The following is a 21,086-nucleotide window of genomic DNA, read 5'->3' on the forward strand; positions in this document are numbered from 1 at the left end:
TCTTCCACTCGCATCCCCTTTCCATCTGAGAAATATTTTCAAGACTTCTTTCTGTCCAATAAATTTTTACATGACCCCAGGTATGTAGGTATCTAAAATCGGTATGAAAACCAAACAGTTACTTACAATAAATCAGAATTTTAAAGGCTAAATAGGCGGATTCTCCTTTTTATGAAGTAGAGCTGAAATAATTTCTGTGGAGTCTACTGTAAACTGTTGTCAACATTTTTGTGACCCCAACATTGAGCTAAGGGGACCCACCGTTTAAGAAGCAGTGGTATAGACCATGTATAAGTCAATGCAAAATTTTAGGGATAATTTTTGGCATAATTTCTTTGACATCTACACACAAATATATGATATATTGAGATAATGGGAAAATAGTGAGTTCCATATCACCTTTTCAGTCTCTCACTGTGTCCTAGACATTGCTATACAAGTTGAGAATCCCTTATCCCAAATGCTGTTTGGATTTGGAATTTTAATATTTTTTAGGACTATCTGTATTTGCATATACATAAATAGGAAGGTATCTTGGCCATGGGACCCAAGCCTAAACACGAAATGCATTGATGTTTTGTATACACATACCCTATAGGTAATTTTATATAATATTTCACTAATTTTGAGTATGCAACAAAACTTGTGTACATTGAACCAAAAGCAAATGTATCACTATTGCAGTCACCCATGTGAGCAATTTTTCAGTGTTTCAGATTCTTGATCATGGGTGCTAAATCTGTATTAGTATATTCAAAAGTTTTAAATAATCTTAGTATACTAAGTTTAAGTATAATAAGTATACTTATTATATTTAAACAAACTTAGAATTGTGCTGTTAGAGTAAATATTAAAATGTAATAATTTAGCCTTAAACTCTAGTGCATGTGTGTTAACAGGAAGAAACACATTAAATCACTTTAAAATGTTTTCTTGATGTTCTTGGGTATATTAAAGTGGTTATTTTCATTTAAAACTCCTTAATTAATTGGACTTCTGTTTCACATTGAGGACTTCAAATGGCTTGTATGTAATATTATTTTAATATAGAAAGTACTAGTAGAGTAAAATGTGATAATGCAAACTAAATGAGGCATGAAATTTGTTCTGCAAAACATAATCTAACAGTTTTAGTGCCAGGTTTTTGTAGTAGGCTGCAGTCTGGGAAAAATCAGTTAGGAAGAGTTTTCAGTAAGACAGTTGAACCAGAAATTCTATTGTTGGAAAGGAATGACCTTCTCTTTGTCAACTCAGTTTTTTTTTTTTCATATCAAGCGCGACTTGAGAAACTCCAAGTTGCTTCTGTTGTGAGAGAATTGGCTGTCTACAAAGACGTTGCCCAGGAGATGCCCGGATGTTTGATGTTTTACCATCCTGTAGGAGGTTTCTCTCATGTTGCCTCATGGGGAGCTGGAGCTGACAGAGGGAGCTCACCCGCTCTTCATGGATTCGAACTGCCGACCTATTGGTTAGCAGTCCTGCCGGCACACGGATTTAACCCATTGCGCCATCTGGGGCTCCATCAACTCAGTGGAACATTGAATCAGATCTATAGAGTTCATCCTTTTCATTTGATCAACTGGTTTAAACTGAGATTTTATTTAAGCAAATACTACATTTGTAAAACTTGTGTGTAGGAATTAATGATAACTAAGTTTAAAGGCATTACAAGTCAAATTTCTTTTCAAATTCTTGGATTTTTGTCTGATTAATTGCTTTTGAATGGCTGACTCCAGGTGATGTTGATTTTTGTGGATAAAGATGAAGTATTTCCTTATTGCAACTTGACCTTTACAGGCATAGTACCAGATCAATTGCTAGTTATAGATCACCTATTGTTTAGTTCTTAAATTTCAACTACAGTAATGATCTAATGGTTTAGAACTTATTGATTGTTCATGCTGCAAAAAAATATTTGTTCAAAGAAATAACATATACTTTGAAATGCCTGGAATTGATTAGATTTGTATCCATGATAAACACACGATCAGATACTAGAAGGAGCTATAATACCATTTTATTAAAATGGTGTAAAATAACTGATTTCCATGTCCCAAAGTGAATATACTCCATTAATTTGATCTTTGTGGTACATGAGAGGATCCTCCCACAGGATGGTAAAATATCAAACAGCCGGGTGTCCCTGGGCAACATCCTTGCAGACGGCCAGTTTTCTCACACCAGAAGTGATTTGCAGTTTCTCAAGTCGCTCTTGACATGAAAAAAATAGATCTTAGTATACCAAGCAAAAGGGCTTATTAATGTGCCTGCCTTCTGAATTCTAAATTAAAGCACAATGTACAGGTTTGTATGTGTTTTTACAAAATTAGCTACAGTTGCTGTGGCCAAGCAACTAAACATAGTTTTAGATAATAAATGAGTCACCAAAGTGTTTTTTGTGTAATGCATGTTCATCTTTTTTTTTCTGTGTAAAATTGGGCATCTCAGCATAAGCAGACATGGAACTGGAATGTATTAGCATGATTTCTAGGCCTTAAATATGGACTCTTCTGGAGTTATTATTTGTTGTCTTAGCATTTACATAAAAGGGACAGCTGGATCCCTGAGCTTGATTTATCCCGCATGACTATTTGTCAGATTTGGCAAAACTCAAATAGTATTACCAGTACTCCTTAAGGCTGAATAGTTAGAGTCTGACTCCATTAAATTAAATTCTGGCAGTCAGTATACCCAGTGCTGATCTAAATGGACCCATCTGACTTGGTGTAGGACAGCATTCTATGTTCCTATGGCATATCTAATTGGGATTAAAATTGACAGTGTATTGCACCCAACATTTGGCATTGAGAACATTGTGTACCTTATTTATTTCCTTGTAATACTCTCTCTTCACCTTATTTATTTATTTATAATATTGCTTTTCCTTCAAGGAAAAATGTGGAATCAATCATATACAATCTAATCAAACATTGCTAACATTTGCTGCATTGCCTCTCAAGATTGCTTTTCATCCAAGCCTTACTTAGCCTTTTATAGACTCAGGAATAGAACTATGGCCTCAATCCAGTTGTTATTCCCTATTGTAATAGAACCATTGAATCAGTAAGATTTGCATTGTTGAATTACTTTTCATTAATGATTCATTGAGTCCTCTGTAGCTGAGATTAGCAATTGGATTAAGTCCAGTGTATTGTAGGATTCTATCATACTGATTAGCTGTATTAATAGTGGATTAAGGAATCCTGACTCATCTTCCCTCTTTCCCTTGGGATGATATCATTGTCTATATATGAAGAGCTAGGATTGCAGTGTGTGTCATAGGGCCTCTACACTCCAAGGGCCATTGAATAGGAAGTGTCCAGCTTGGTGGTTTAGCTTTTGAAAGCACTGTGCAGAACTAATTGTTTTATGTAAGCTGATATGTCTTAGCCATCTGTTGTAATATATATGTGTATTACTACCAATCATCACCTCATTCTAGGTCTAATTGTCTGGAGCATATGCTTCTTTCTTGCATGTAAAATGCCCATACATAACAGATGGATATTTGTAGTGCATGTGTGATGTTCCTACTGTAATGCAGTCAGCTGAACAAATAGCAACCTCTCAGCCCACAGGCAGTGGAGCACATGTTGGCTTACCAAATACTTCTCATTTCATTCAGAGCTTGAGTTACCTCAGTTTTAACCAGTCAGAAACATCATAAACTAGTCTGGATGACCAAATCTGGGTTTAATAAGCCAGGATGTATATGAGTTTTGTGTACCTGCACACCTGTTTTGTTCAGGTAAGCAGGCAAACAGGCAATAAAGATGAACATAGTATCATTGTTGCATCTGAACCAAGAAATGTTGCTAAATACTTTTCAAACAATCAGCTTGTAACCAGAAGCTGTATTTTGAAGCAACATTTGTTCTAAAATAAGTTATTGGGAACATATCATTCCCCTGTTAAAATAACTTCACTGATTGCTGCTACATCTCCAGCCACAATTCCGAGTGGGTCCAGACTATCTGAAGGACCATATCTACCATTGTGAACCCGTCAGGACACTAAGATATTTAGGGGGCAGCTTTCTCTTGGTCTCACCACCATTTTAGGCTCATTTGGTGAGGACACAAGAGAACCTTCTTTGCAACTACTCCAACTCTGTACAACAGGGGTCCCCAAACTAAGGCCCAAGGGCCGGATGCGGCCCTCCAAGGTCATTTATCTGGCCCCTCCCTCAGTGTTATAATATAATATATTGTATATACATATAATATTGATAATAATATTATAATGTAATACAATATAACACTAATAATAATAATACCATACAATAGTATTAATTATATATTACTAATAATATTACAGTATAGTGGTATAGTTCAATAGCTTATATATATATAAAAGAGTGATGGAATCCTGGCACCGAGCAAAACAACAAAACTAAACACCCCTCAACCTCAAAATTTCACAACACAATCCATCATCCACGCCTCGAGGTTGAAACCACAAAATATCACGTCACAAACCTCCACAGGGCCTAAAAAACTCCAAAAACCGGAGCTATTCAGTGCAATTCCAATGGGCCACAGCAACGCGTGGCAGGGCACAGCTAGTAGTAATATATAATGCTAATAGTGTGCTATGCTAACAATATAACATATTGTATGTACATATAATTTGTAAGCCACTCTGAGTCCCCTTTGGCGTGAGAAGGGTGTGAGACAAATGTAGTAAATAAATATAGTAAATAAATAAATAAATTTTAGACTTAGGCTCGCCCAAAGTCTGAAATGACTTGAAGGCACACAACAACAACATTCCTAATTAACTTGACTATCTCATTGGCCATAAGCAGGCCCACACTTCCCATTGAAATCCTGATAAATTTATGTTGGTTAAAATTGTTTTTATTTTTAAATATTGTATTGCTCTTTTATTGTTATTTCATTGTTCTTGTTCTTGTTTTTGCACTACAAATAAGACATGTGTAGTGTGCATCAGAATTTGTTTGTATTTTTTTCAAATGATAATTTGGCCCCTCAACAGTTTGAAGGATTGTGGACTGGCCCTCTGCATAAAAAGTTTGGGGACCCCTGCTGTAGAATGATCTTCCATAAGAGACTAGGCTGCTCTGCTGTCCTTTCCTGGCAGGTGTATTTTATTTAAGCAAGCTTTTAATGTCTGATGCTGATGCTAACAACAACGACAACAACAACAACAGTAATTGTGTTACCTGCATCTCCTCACAGCTCGAGGAAGGGTAGTTAGAATATGGTTAAAACAAAGGATCATAAAAGTATGTATTTTAAAAACATAGATTAAAACACCAATACTAATAAAGCATAAAATAAATTTTAGATAATCTTTTATTGGGAATGTTTTTACTGACCTTTTTAGCTTTTGTATGTTTTTAATTTATTTCATATGTGTTATGAAACCATTTTCATTGCTTTTGGATTATATTGTAAATGTTTTTAATTTATTGGTTTTGCGAGCTGCTTTGGGCCCCACTCTGGGAGAAAAACAACATAAAGATTAAGTAAGGACAAAACATAATTTTACATCCAATGGCTTGTTGGAAACTATGGCTCATTTCAGCTCTCTAGGTTGTATTCTTTCCTCCAAGAAAAGAATCAAGCTTAAAGGTACATGAAAGCTGTATATATATTTTTACTAAGCCAGGATGTCATCTTCCAAACATGATTTATAAATATTAAAGTTATAAATCAACATTTTCACTTATAAATGTTTGTTATTATATATTTGTGTAGCAAGATATACATATAGGAATGTGCATGGGAAAATGAATGGAAAAATAAAAACATCCCCAAAAGTGATGATTCCCTTTGTATTGCTTCTGAACTAGTAAGGAGGCGCGTGTTCTTACCAGGGTTGAAATATTGTCAGTAGACTTCTTGTTTGATGTATAGAGATCAGAGACACTAGCTGTGCAATTGAGCAGGGATATCTTTGAGAAAGAACTCGTTTTTTCTTTCCTATACACATTTTCCTTCCCCAATTAATCTTTACATTTTCTTCACTTAATGAAGCAACTGTGTCATTGTTTGACCTTTCTTTACATGCAGCATTAATGGATACCAAAAAGAACCATTTGTTTTCTTTTCTGAAAAACCAGCTCTCTGTAATTAAGAAATAATTTTAGTCAACACCAAGAAAAGCCCTCTCATTCCCTCTGCATTTATATTCATGATCATATTGATAGGATATTTATTTCAAAATGAAAACAACTGAACATTTCCAGGCATGCCATCCTAGTTAAAAGGTGCAGTTCAGTGGACCATATTCTACCATCTCAATTACTTAGCCTGGCAATTTCAGCTATTTAGGTTTCACTCCCACCCATGACAGTGTCATCTTCATCTTTTCCAATTAGATATTGCCAAACGGCAGTACTACTGAACTTCATTTGTTTCTTTTCTGAACTAAATTTGATGCTCAGGTGTCGGCGGTAGCCAGGAGGGCCTTCGCACAACTAAAACTTGTGTGCCAACTGCGACCATACCTCGTGAAGTCTGATCTGGCCATGGTGGTCCATACCCTAGTTACCTCTAGATTGGATTATTGCAACGCACTCTACGTGGGGCTGTCAGACACTGGTCCAGGATCCAGGGAGCTTCCTTGGAATGTGGTTAAAAAGAGTAGTAGAGTTGAGCGTCATCTGCATAGAGGTGGCACACAACTCCACAACCCCAGATGACCTCACCCAGTGTTTTCATGTAGATGTTAAAAAGCATGGGGGAAAGAATAGAACCTTGTGGGACCCCACAGGTCAATGACCAGGGGTCCGAGCAGGTGTCCCCCAGCAAATACTTAAAACAAACAAATAATGAATACAGTAAACATGCCATAATATTGATATGCAAAGAACCCTTACAATATGAAACAAAGGGGGAGAAAAGGCCGGGCTGTGGCGCAGGCTGGAAAGCAAGCCAGCTGCAACAAATCACTCTGACCAAGAGGTCATGAGTTCGAGGCCAGCCCGTGCCTGCGTCTTGTCTCTGTCTCTGTTCTATGTTATGGCACTGAATGTTTGCCTTTATGTGTGCAATGTGATCCACCCTGAGTCCCCTTCGGGGTAAGAAGGGCGGAATATAAATGCTGTAAATAAATAAAAAAATAAATAAATATGATAAGATAGATGAAAATCTTCATGAGATCCGATTCTATGCTTAAGTCTTTATGTCTAGTTTCCCTACGCCATGGAATTTTGCAAAACAAAAAGACCAAGTGGATTAAGGTTTGCATCTTTCAAAAGACCCAAACTACCCCATGCTGTTGTTAATTTCTACTAGTTTTGGTGTCATTTCTTCTATGTTTTCTTTTTAATGCAGCTGTCTGAGGTACCCCAGCCACCTTCATCAGACCCTGAAAGATTGACCAATATAAATCTGCTGAAGATTTCTTCATTACAAGAAAGGTTATCCTTTATAGAAGGAAGAAGGGGCTGCCTTTGGTACAAGGGTTGTTGTGTTTGGAAGCAAACATGCTTGTACTTAAGGCAAGTGGAGGCTTGCAGGTATTTTACTATGTGTAGGTTTCTCTCTATCATTAGCCCAGAGATTGGTACATTGGATATTTTCTGAATTAAGAGGAAAAATCCAAATTTCCTTTGATGGATGTTTTCAGTGCTCACAGACATTTCAAATCTCAAATGCCAATTCTATTATGTCTTAATGGTTTCCTCTGTCCTTTGGACCTTAGCATTCTTTTTGTTAGGATCTTATCTTCAATTGTACAAGGAAGGAAATTATAGAAAGAGCTATAAGCAGTCATGTATCCAATCTGTTTCAAATGATGTGACCTTTCTTATATCTCAATATAGCTCACTTTATGTGAATTGCTCCTCTCTGCTGATCCAAAATATGTTTGGATGATAGTTATCCAATGTATAGTTTCAAGAGAAATCCAGGGGGTTGTTCCTAAAAAGTGGCTGTCCATCTATCTAAATGAAAAGACATGCAAGTTTAACTGCTAATAAAGCCTTTAGAATTCTAGCTTGGTTCATAAGACATTAGTCTGTGGGAAAGAGCATTATATTATCTGCTGAGATATTTTAAAAAGTAGTATTCATGCTTCTAAGTCCAGATCTTCATGTTGAGAAGGAAGAAAAGGATTACATGTTGGAGTGTTGTATGGTTTCTGGGCCATATGGCTTCTAACAGCACTTTCTCCTGATGTTTCGTCTGCACCTGTGACGGGCATCAGGAGAAATATCAGGAGAAAATGCTGCTAGAACACAGCCATATAGCCCAGAAAACACACAACACTCCTGTGATTCTGGCCGTGAAAGCATTCGATAATACGGATTACATGTTTCTATACATGTTGGGATTTAGCATTCGTTTCCCCCCCCCCCTTTGTTTCATTTTTCTTTTCTCTCATATTTTCTTCATTTTTTGGGGGGTGGGGGAAGGTCTCTTGAGTTACTAAACTTGAGGTTTAGCCATATTTAGCCAGAGCTCTAGTCCTGAGCCCTTACAGTATTTTGTTGAAGTACCCTGTTTCCCCTAAAATAAGACATCCCCAGAAAATAAGACCTAGTAAAGGTTTTGCTGAATTGCTAAATATAAGGCCTCCCCTGAAAGTAAGACCTAGCAAAGTTTTTGTTTCGAAGCCTGCCCAACAAACAGAACACCAGAGCATGCAGGATCGGTAAATGTACCTACCATAGAGTATTGTACATGGAAATAATGGGAGTGACAAGAAATTCTTGATAGGATTCACAGTTTGTCTGGTTATGCTGGTTTGTGATGACAACTACTGTACAATATATAATAAATGTTCATTTTTTTTGTTCAACAATAAATATGAATTCTTCATGAAAAAATAAGACATCCCCTGAAAATAAGACCTAGAGCAACTTTGGGAGCAAAAATTAATATAAGACACTGTCTTATTTTCGGGGAAACACGGTAGTTAGATTCTAATTTATTGGTGTGTTGTTTTGGTGCAACTGTGTGTATGTTATTGTTGTCTTCTCTAAAGTGGCTCCTGGGTTTTGCTTATTTGAAGGATAGAAGATTAAGCTGATCAGGTCATGAAACAGTGCTGTTACTGATTTTTTTGAGGTGGGGGGGAAGATGAATGAAAAAGTCAAGAGAAGTAAAACCCAAATTATTAAATATAGCATAGAGGATGCTGATGCATGTCGACTGCTAACATACCAACAGAGGGATTTTCACATAGTGAAATATTAATTGAATTTGTGAACAATTTGAAAGCAGTAACAGCTTGAATAAGCATTCAGTAGTTAATCATAATGTTAAAGTGTACAGAATTTCAGCGTGAAGCAAAATTCTTCATGGGTACTTTAAGTGTCTCACCTCCTCCTGCTCAGCCTTTGATTTCAACTGTGCAAGCTAAAAGATCACTTCTGTGTATGTTTACATGCCTTGCTGTACTGCATCTAAAAAAAAATCTCAATCCAGATTTTGGTCGTTCTGTTTTTTCCTTGCCCTCCATCTGAAGGGATCCTTCTTAAAATACTTCGGTAATCCTGACATGATATCATTCTGTGATAGATGTTGTCACAGGCATCACAGCCTTCATTGGGTTTGTTGTATTACCTTTGAGGAAGTCCTGATTGTCCTATGATCTGGACTGGTAGAATTATCGCTTGCCATGATTGGAACAAGACTTGAGAGTACTGCTTCTTGAACATGTCATGACCATTTCACAGCCCTAACATCAACCTCTCTTTTAACTTAGCATGCAGTTTCAGTACAAAAGATGCTTTCAGTACATCTCCATAGTCTCTTAACTCATTAACTATTATTTAAAGAGTTGATCTGTAGATTCTCATCCAATATTTGCTGTAGCATCCATTTCAGCTGAAGCCTCTGCTTCTGCTTGGCTCAGTTTTCTTTAATTGCTTTAGGCTCTGGCACTTCAAAAACAGATCTTGAATATGTTACTCTGCCTCAGAAATCACCTCCTGTCATTTAGGGTAACATCAACCCATCATGTGAAGAGCTAAGGTATTAAATTCAAAGATGTTTGTGGCATAGGCACAAATTGACCCTTATTTCATTAGGCTCATACCCAGCCAACCAACCCTGCATCATAATCCATGCTACTATCCAGGTCATAATAGAGTACTGGATGAGCCCCTCATCCTTCTCCTCCACGTCTAAGAAGATAGATCTTATTTAGTGTGATGTAACAGAACCTAATAGTTTAAATTGCTTGATAGATCCATAGAAAATAATGAATAATGGTTTAATGCCAGGTACATTGAACCTGGGAATAGGGGTTTGAAAGAGACATGTTGGCTTTTTAGTCTGAGCAACTTGAAATAATTGCAGTGTTATATAACTGTTCAAAATAAGAATGAAAATATTTCTATAACTACTTATTTAGTATTTATTATTTTGTATTTTTTCCCATATTTCCTTAAATATACAAATCTACCTGATGATTTTTTTTTAAAGGTCTCCTTTAGCCAGAATGGTTTTTGAAACTTGTTTAAAGGAACCTATGATTAGTTTCTCCTGCAGTTTATGTTGATGCTAATATATAGTTTAATCATAATTAAAGAAGAATGGAAAATCAGTCTCATAGACAGGAGAAAACATGCATTTCTTAGACTGGTTGCTTACTTGCTAACTGAAGTTTCTATTATAGCCCAAAGAAGCCTAACAAAGAAAAGTCATCTATATAAATATAAATATATTGTTCACTTGGAGGTTCTTCAAGTAAAGGGCAGGATTTGCATTAGGAGTTTTCTTTAATCCTTTTGCTTTTTCTGCTTCATTGGCAGAAGATTGTGGAAGAAACCGGAGTAGGATACTCAGTTTTTATAGACTTACCACATGGGTTACTCCTGTGTAGTTTCAAATCCATTTTTTTTCTGGCACAGTGAACAGAATTGAATGTGGCATGCAAGGTGAAATAAGTAAGTAGGCAGCTCAAATTGGCCCTTTGTGAGCAGGTATACTTAGTATGTATCTGTTTTTTAATGCTTTAATGTTTCCATAATGAATAGGAGAGAGCCGTTTTGTATTGAAAATGTTTTATGGGGAGTACATGCCATGGAATGCTTTCATTATTACTTAAAATTATCGGTAATGGAAGACATCTGTTGTGTACATATGCCATTCAGCATGAAGTGCATCTTGAGGATTGATACAAATTGGTTAAATATGTGCATTTTTAAAAAGCTTTATATTCTTCTTTTAAATAGCATAATATATTTTGGTTATGCTTTATCAATATTAATAAGCTCAAATAAAATGTAGTTAGATATTGTTGAACTGCAACTCTAGACCTATTCACCACTGGCTCCAATTAATACAATTTCTAGGGACTGTGGTTCAGTTAATTCTGGAGCCTGTTCTTGGGCAAAGGAGTTTTTCTCAGTTAACCATACATGCTTTCTCAGCTTCCTACATATTTGTCCACATCCATTTTCTTGTTTGGGAAGAAAAACTTGATACCCTTTTAGAAAGTATGCTGTATTTATTACGTTGTAAATGTCAATATGTAAAACAGTGTAACTCACTGATTGTATTTGTTGTTGTTTATTCGTTCAGTCACTTCTGACTCTTTGTGACCTCATGGACCAGCCCATGCCAGAGTTTCCTGTCAGCCGTCACCGCCCCCAGTTCCTTCAAGGTCAAGCCAGTCATTTCAAGGATATCATCCATCCATCTTGCCCTTGGTCGGCTCCTCTTCCTTTTTCCTTCCATTTCCCCCAGCATCATGATCTTTTCCAAGCTTTCCTGTCTTCTCATTTTGTGGCCAAAGTACTTAATCTTTGCCTCTAATATCCTTCCCTCCAGTGAGCAGCCGGGCATTATTTCCTGGAGTATGGACTGGTTGGATCTTCTTGCGGTCCAAGGTACTCTCAGAATTTTCCTCCAACACCACAGTTCAACAGCATCTATCTTCCTTCTCTCAGCCTTCCTTATGGTCCAGCTTTCGCATCCATAGGTTATGGGGAATACCATTGCTTTAACTATGCGGACCTTTGTTGCCAGTGTGATGTCTCTGCTTTTCACTATTTTATCAAGGTTGGCCATTGCTCTCCTCCCAAGAAGTAAGCGTCTTCTGATTTCCTGGCTGCAGTCTACATCTGCAGTGAATGTATTATATATACAGTATTCTAAATACACTTCTATTTTTTTTTAATGGTTGGAATTTTTTTTGCCTCCATCCACATGACCATAGGAAATGCTTCCTGATTTAACCGTATTCATTTAGGATACCTTACTTTTTATATGTAGGGGATTTTTTTTATATCTTGCAAGACCTCAGTTGTATCATACATGGATTTTGCTGTATTTTGTTGATTTTCACAGTGTAATGGTACCAGTCTTTTGAGCGTAATTGTTGCCCTATATTCACTGGACTCTTTAGAGCAGCTGTTCTTAAACTGTCCTCCATGGAGCCCTTAAGGTAAAAGTTTCCCCTTGACATTAAGCCCCACCATTTTTCTGAGGCTTTCTGGTGTTTGAGAGAAAGAGAGAGATTGTGCTAGCTACCTCCATGTGTTCTATCATGGAAAATGACATTCATAACCTTTTGGAGAAGACCTATTGGAGATCTGGCATGACCTTTCAGAGAAGAGCAAAAAACTCTTTTGAGTAGAATCTTCTCTTGTATATGATGATGATGATGATGATGATTATTATTATTATCTGCATTTCTATACCGCTTTTCTCATTCCTGGGGGGACTCAAAGTGGTTTACAACATAATAAATGGCAACATTCAATGCCTCATAACCAGATATAATTATCCAAGGCAATGGTTTCTTTGTTTGATTGAATAACCTGTTATCTCTGATATGTTAGGAAAACAGAGATTTCCTGCTGCATAAAACACCACAGAGCGTTAGAAGTGTTTTTCAGTGCCCAAAAATACATACTCTCCCATAACACAACTTGTTTTATATCATGCACTTGGGAGACAAAAATAAATACCTCACAACCTCTAAGGATGCCTGCCATAGAAGTGGGCGAAACGTCAGGAGAGAATACTTCTGGAACATGGCCACACAGCCCGAAAGACATACAACAACCAAAAATAAAGTAGTCTTGGATAAAAATAACATATTTGGTTTACTGACAACCTTCATGTGTTCGGCATACACAGGTACAAAACAGTCCAGTTTCAAATATCTTCGAGATTATTTTTTTGGGGGGGGGGGGGGGGCATCCGGAAGGGACATCTCTTACAACAAAATAGGAAGCAAGTGTGTGATCATGTGGTCTGAAGTCCCTTTTATAACTTCTCAGGAACCATAGAGCAAAGGAAGCTGCATACCACAACATACATACAGGAAACAGCAAGCAATAGGATCATAGATAAACATTACTAGAGAAGACTTGAAGAAAGTTGTCATTTCCAACAATCTTTCTTATAGTCCTTCTTTTGTTTTAGTAGTGATTTCGTTCAGGGGGAGTGGGTGGGTGTTAGTTGGGGGGGGGGGCTTGCAAGGTTTAAAAGGGCTTTCTATGTGTGTGTGTTTTAAATATTTTTAGGAATTTTTTTTAGCTTTAAGTTAAGTGTGGGATAGGTTTAAGGAATAACCTGACTCCTTTGGTTCCTCATGGAGAGAATTTCCACAGCCCTGCCTTCTGGCTTCTGTACTCTGTCCTGCAACAGCAGCCTAGGTTACTCCCCCTGCCAAAGGGAAAAAATGCCCTTTCTTCTTCTCGTTAATCTCTTTGACTCCCAGTCTCTGTTATTCCCAGCCCTGCCTTCTGGCTTGTGTGCACTCCTGCACCATTCCAGCATCCTCCCCCCCCCCCCGGACATTTTTTAAAAATGACAGAAAAGCCATTTATTCTTGTTAGTTCACTATTTTTCTTGTGGCTTCTGTGTATGTACTGTGCAAACTCCTCACACATTTGTAGAAACTTAAAATATTTCCTAAAATTCAGCGGATGACCCAAACATTCTGAAACTTGGGAGGTTTGCAGTGGTAAATGTGTCCTCCAAGTGTGGCCATGTTCGTCCCGATAGCAATAGAAATGATGGAAAGAAGAGCCTTGCCATTTTCCCCACTGTTGCCAATGGGCTTATCTTCCAGAGTAAAAATGAAACTTCCTGTTGACAGATCACAAAACGGTATTTTTCCCCTCCTGATTTTGGGAATATCCCAATAAACAGAATTTGGGGTGGGGGTGGGGATTGAAAACATAACGGTTTTTTGATGAATCGCACACCCCTAATTCACAAACCTACCTCCCTCCTCTCTATTTGTACAGTTGGCTCTTTTTTTCAATGTGGTGATGAAGTGACTCAGTGCACATCTACACTGTAGAATGAATACAGATGACACCACTTTAAAACTGCCATGGCTCCATTCTATGGAAGAATGAGAGCTGTTGTTTTAGAAGGTCCTCAGCCTTTTCTGAGAAAGAGTGTTGATGACTCACCAAACTACAAATTCCAAGTTCCATAGTATTGAACCAGGGCAGTTAAGGTGATGTCCACATGCATTGGTGATACAAGTGTAAAATAGCCAAATTCTAATGTTGTATTTTTTTCATGTTGGTTGCCACAGGCAGATGCTTCGCAGCTACTATAAGCTAGTACTGGAAGCTTATCCGACAGATTACAGATTGAGGTCCTGTCAGAAAGTGCAATCAGTTAAAAAATTGAACCCAGGCTTCCTCCTCGGGTACTTACAAAGCATTTTGATTCTTGAAAAATGTAAACAAGACATTATATATTACTTTTACATGTTTGATATAGCTAAAAGATCTTTTCTATGCAAAAGTGATTAAAGGAGAAACCTGCTTCTTCCTTTGGCAAGCCTTAGAACCATGCATGTCTATTCATCAGTCCCAGATGAGCCTAGTGAGCAAGAAGAGATGACCAAAGAGCGAAATCTTCATGAATGTAAAGATACCTGTCTGTAATTTAAAAGTTCTGAAAGAGAGGGCATCATCAGAAAGCAAAACAACAAAAAGTAGGAGAAGCCATTATTGGTTTTGTCAAGGCATTGAACAGGGTTCAGTAATGAATCTTACTTTGGAAACAAAGAGAGAAACATTTTTTCCCCTGTGGAGTGAAAGGTCTTTTGAGAGGATATATGTTTACACAGGTGGGTTGCTGCAAACATTACACCTGATTTTAATCTATTTGCATAAATTGACAAAAATATATTCCTTCAACTGTTGAGTATTGGGGCTGGAAATGCAGAGAAGAGAGATTCTGAAGGAATACACAAAAGTGCAGCATTTGAAGCAGAGCACACAGGCAATTGGAAATGTATTAAAGGTCATGTTTATCCTTTTGTTCTGTGCAAATGTGCTAGAAGATGACTAAACATATGAGTTGTGAAATACAGATGGAAGGAGAAAGGATTGGCAGAAAAATATCTGACTTTGACAAGAACCATGACTAATCATTCATAATGTGTCTTCTAGCTATACTTCTGAACTTGTAGGATGCATATTCTGACTTCAGAGGATATATGTATATATCTTGTATAATACACACGCAGTTGTCCCTCCACATTTGTGGTTTTGATTTTTGCAAAATTGAGTATTCATCAATTTGATTAAAATGGTTCCCTCTAGGAATATCTAGATCCTCCAATGTGATTCTGTGGCCAGTTTCCAGTGAGTCATATGAACCCAGATATTCCTAGGGAGATATTTTCTCCGGAAAAAAAAATAGTTTTTCATTTTTCTGGGGGTCCTGTGCTTCTAACCCCAGCAAATGTGGAGAGCTGACTGTATGTATATGTGAGTGTGTATACTCACATAGTACACTTGTGTCATGCAGTCACTTTTGAAGCAGCGTATGCCACTGATAATATAATATTAAAATTAATTTTTCTTTCTTTTCTAGAACTTTGCCAAGAACATATTTGCAATCCTTCAGTCAGTCAAAGCTAGAGAAGAGGGCCGTGCACCTGAACAAAGACCAGCACCGAATACAGCACCTGTGGTAAGACTAATTCCAACAATTCCCCAACATAGAATAAACTGACCTGATTAGAAGAGGGGGGGGGGGGAATGTTTTTTTCTTCTACATTTTAGGTGTATTTAAATCAAAAAGGACTTCCTTTATTGATTATTCTGTTTAATTATTGGCAGTGTTTGAAAATCTTATACAAATATACAGATGGAAAAAATGTTCTTTGAAACTGAGGCCCCCTTCCACACTGCTCCTATATCCCAGGATCTGAACCCAGATTATCTGGCAGTGGAGACTCATATGACGGTTGAATGAAAAGTAATGCCTCCACCTTTGTAACTCCTCAACAGATGGCAGTTCTGGTATGCAGCAGGTATTAGCTTGTTCAGTAGACTCTCCTCTACAGTTCCATTTGGCAGGAAGCCTTAGCATTGAATGGTTGTGTTGTTAAAGAGTGAAGTATGGAGGAACCCTGCGCAGTCGGTCGGCCAGTGCGACTTAAGCAATGTGCAGTCATTGAATTCTTGACAGCAGAAGGTGTCACCCCAAAGGAGATTCATAAGAGAATGCAAGCTGTTTATGGTGATTGTGTTGATGTGAGTACTGTGCTTCGTTGGGCGAGCAAGTTTAAAGATGTTGAGGTGGGAACATCTGACTTGTGTGACAAACAAAGAGTTGGATGTCCTGTGATAGCAACCACCGAGTTTCACAAGCAAAAGGTTGACAGATTGATTCAGGATGATTGTGGTATCACTCAGAGTGAAATTTCAAGCATAATCAGCATTTCACAAGAACGTGTGGGTCACATTATTGCTTTGCTTGGCTATCGGAAGATCTGTGCACAATGGGTACTGTGATACTCTGGTTCTGGAAACAGTGTCGACTTCTTCCGTGACGGCTTCAGAAAACTTGTTCATCGTTGGCAAAAATGTATCCAATTGTCTGGTGATTATGTGGAAAAGTGAATAGTGGTAGTTGAAGAGCACATTATAAGGATTATTTCTGCGTTTGATTTATTAAAATATTCCCATCCCAAGTAATGAAGGTGGAGGCATTCCTTTTCATTCAACTCTCATATAATCCAGTTTAAAGCAGATAATCTGGGATCAGATCCTGGGATATAGAGCAGTGCAGAAGGGGCCTGAATGAGTTCATGATCTGATAGAATTATGGCACATGTATATGTTAGTTACAATTGGTATCCTATTTTTTCTTAAAATCTAAGTGACAGAATGTACAGACATTCCAAAATGGATGTAGAAAGAGATTAATCAAGTGTTATTTGTTTATGGCTTTAAAAGGTGGCTGTATTTAATAAAAAAGAAAGCCATTTCAGATCAGCTGAAGTTCAAGTAGCAAGTCTGCTTAGAGTAACATTTTTGTTATACACCTGCAATCAACAACAACAACAACAATTCTTTATTGATTAGTCACTTTTGACCATATCAAAACATGTAAAACATACAATACGTACACACTTACGCATACATACAATAAAACCATGTAAAGATACAAAACATCCCAACCTGTGGCCTAATAACCCACTCCTAGACAAATACAGAGTGAAAAGGTTAAAATTAGTAATTTCCTAAGGAAAGGTTTGAACAAGGACAGGGGTAAGTAAATTAAGTGTCTTGTCCGTAGTAAATTTTAAGTTTGGATTTTGTTAGTGGCAATAATGTATCAGCTCTCAGCTTCCATCTTCTCACGAATGGCCAGTGCTTTTTGTGTAAAAAGGGCCAGTTTTAAAATAGTTTTTATCTGAACCCTATAGAAGGATATGCAATTTCTCCTTATTCTCTGAGTATGATTCTCCAGCAGAAATTTTTGTTATACAAACTTCCTTGATATAAGAACAAATTTGATTGAGAATTTGTTGTACAACGAAGTTATAGTAATCCTGATAGTATAGTGGCTTTCTTAAAAAGGTGACTTTTAAATATTTACCAATCTGGATGGCATTCTGCTTGTGACTTTGCTGGTGCTATCCCTTTATACATTGAATCTCCATTGCTTCTTTTTCATTTCACCGTATTATCTGCCTGTTTATTGGGCCCAAAATAAGAACCTAGATCAGACAGTTGTTCCAAAACATAGAATATAATGCATGGTACTTTGCTTTGGCACAAATCCCCCTACCTTCTCAGAATTCACATTCCTCATTTTTCCCCAGAGTCTGGTGCACTTTCCCCTTTGTATTTATGTGTAATAGCAAGGAGGCTTCCATCACTATAGACACTTTTGAAGTGAACGGACCTTTTAAAGATACACAATACTGAATTATTGAAACAATCTGTGAATAAATTGCTTATGCAGGATTGATGAATGGGAATTTACTAGTGCCCCATTAGGTTGACAGCATTAAAATATATTTAGGAGTAGAAGCTTCTTTTCCCTTCCAATTTTGTACTTAATCTGTATTCCTCAATTCAAAATATACTTAAAAATAAATCACTCAGTCTTGTCAGAAACTGTATACATATTTAAACCATAACATCATTTAAACCAGTGTTTCATAGAATGTCTGATGTGAAAGACCTATAGGTATTTTCTTCCCTAAAGTACCAGGGGCCAGTACCATATTTGTTTCTATTGACTACAATAGTTTGGGTTTTTTTCCCCCTGAAGACTCTTTGTGGACTTGGTACTTGTCCAGAGACCATCACTCTGAGAAAAATTGGCATACGCTCTGAGTGGACTATGCTAACAGGTAGCTGATGGGGTTCTTTTCTTTTTCTCAGACTACATCTTTTACCATAGTGGTGTGGGAAAAATATATGGTATGGTTCCAAGTGCCTCTAAGCCAGTGGTTCTCAACTTGTGGTTCCCAAGATATTTTTGCCTACAACTCCCAGAAATCCCAGCCAGTTTACCAGCTGTTAGGATTTCTGGGAGTTGAAGGCCAAAATATCTGGGGACCTACAGATTGAGAACCACTGCTCTAAGCACTCCACACACTTCAGGCAGTTGCAGGTGATAGTCATCCCAAAGGTTGGTTGAAGCCCTTTGTTTCTCAAGAATACAAAAGACAAATATTGGAGCACTGGGTACATATGCTCTTTGCCTGGAGGATGTAGGTACTAATCATGTTTTCTTCTCAACTTTGGAGCTGGGAAGAAGTGGAAATGGTCATTCAGCTACCCAGATAATCTCTAATCATTTCTCACATCACAGGAAGAGGAAAGTGAGTTGCTCAGTATTTTTTTCAAGAACATAGGAACTTCCTTGACCAGACCTGCACAACCGGTGGCCCTCCAGCTGTTTTGGCTCCAACTCCTGGAATTCCTGGCCATTGGACAAGCTGGCTAGGGATTCTGGGAGTTGAAGGCCAAAATAGCTTGAGGGCCACAGGTTGTGCAGACTTGTCCTTGACTGTTAAGTTGACTTATTGAAGCCTAGGTAGCATGATAGGTTCAGAATAGGGAATAAATGAAGGGTTTTAAATGAAGTGTATCTTATCAGTGCTATTAGTTTCACATACCTCTGTCCAAATTCTAAATGCCATTGGAAAAAAAGACAAATGAAGGCAGTCCACAAAAGTCTTTTTTCTTTTATTTTCAGGATCCCACTTTAAGGAACAAACAACCTATTCCAGCTGCATACAACAGATACGATCAAGAAAGGTTTAAAGGGAAAGAAGGTAAGCTTTATTTTCTTTTTATTTGCATTATTTTTGTCTTTTCCCAATTTGTAAGATCTCTGAGAAACTTACAGTAAAAGCAGTTGAATAATTTAAAATAAAGATGACCTAGTAGCTTTAGAGGCTCTGACATAAAAGAGATCAGGAATATGCAACAATGGCTTCTGATGGCAAAGTCGTGTACTGTAGAGGAATGTGGGGATTTCTACTGCTTTCTTTTAAAAGCCTTGGAGGAGAAGCATTTCCCTCTAAAATGCCATGGTAAAACTTCAGAATATAGTTTTGGATAAATGTTTGAAGAATTGAAGTATTTTTTCCAGGTGTAAATTACTTTTGTCCATTTTCCCTATAGTTTGGTATTGTCATAAAATGTTGTGGTGCCATTTTCTCAGAATGCTCAGAACGATGAGCCAGCTTGGAAATTCTGGGGAAAGCCAAATGTGTTGCCAAAAATGGTTATATGCTTCTCTTATTCAGCAAGCCACAGGTCACCTCTTGAACATTCTCTCTGTATTTGCCATCAGTGCCACCCTATTCTCTTCTGCAGTGTCAGTTCAGTAATGTCTTCTCTGTAGATTATTGCATGTATTTGAAGCTGAGAACTATGTGCTTTCTGTGTTGCTGTTTCTTTTCTCTGCAAATGGAAGAAAACAATAGTGATTGGGTTGCAGGGTGTATCTCTCCCCCCCCCCCCCCACCCACCCACCCACCCACCCACCCACCCATAGCTGGGTAATAGCTTTGTTAACAGGAAATATTTGCATCCTTTCTAAAGTGATTTGGTGTCTTCAAAGATTAAAAGAACAGAGTTACAGCTTCATATCATGTGAATAAAAAAGCCTGTGGGTTTAACAGAGCATGGTAATACACACTGGCAAACCTTTAAGCAGAATACATCAGCTTTTGACAAAGTGCAAGTAATTTTTTGTAAATGGTAACTGTCTGATAAAAATAACTCTTCTCTCTATGACACACCAAACATTCAAGTGGAAAATGGGATTAAGCTGTAAAAACAGTAAAGACTTATAACTATCATCACTAGATATCTGTTGCCCATAGCCCTTTTTTTGCACTTCAAAATATTTTTCAGTTTTATCCAGGTCTTAAAGCTCTGCTTCATTTTAATGCTCTTTTTTTAAAAAAATGATTCTCTGATTTCATATAAATTAATTCAGATAGTGTATTTTTGTAAAGCTGCTTTAAAATGTGTTTTTATGTTCAAAGCTGATTTGAGTACCCATCTATATTTTTATTGAATTATTCATTTGTGACTTAAGTCATGTGCTGAAGCTGAAATAATATTTTAATGAATGCAGTATTGCATGGGGAAAGAGAAGAAGTTGAAACAGAAAGAATAAATTCACATTTGTCTTAATTAGCAATCAGATATCAACCTGATGTCACCTGGATGCAGGTTTGCATGTATTAACTGAAAGAGTGCACTGTATTTAAACATTTAAGATATAAAAATCATAAGGTAGCATTTTGATAGCTGGATGGATTGGTGCGAAGGCAAGGCTACTAGTTTATTAAATGAGCCTTTGTGTATGTATCCACATGCATGAACACTCACATGAACAGATATTTCATGTGAGTGT

General features: G+C 37.3%; 1 protein-coding gene across 1 annotated transcript in view; it reads left to right on the forward strand.

Annotated features, from left to right (window-relative positions):
- The window catches only part of cdc73 (cell division cycle 73), a 159,704-nt gene that overhangs the window by 29,730 nt on the left and 108,888 nt on the right, over positions 1-21,086 (forward strand). Inside the window, exons 8-9 of the mRNA XM_062980754.1 lie at positions 15,780-15,878; positions 19,410-19,488. Coding sequence (XP_062836824.1) covers positions 15,780-15,878; positions 19,410-19,488 — 178 coding nt within the window. The remainder of the gene's footprint in view (positions 1-15,779; positions 15,879-19,409; positions 19,489-21,086) is intronic.

This window comes from Anolis carolinensis, chromosome 4, assembly GCF_035594765.1.
Source record: "Anolis carolinensis isolate JA03-04 chromosome 4, rAnoCar3.1.pri, whole genome shotgun sequence".
Classification (NCBI taxonomy): domain Eukaryota; kingdom Metazoa; phylum Chordata; class Lepidosauria; order Squamata; family Dactyloidae; genus Anolis; species Anolis carolinensis.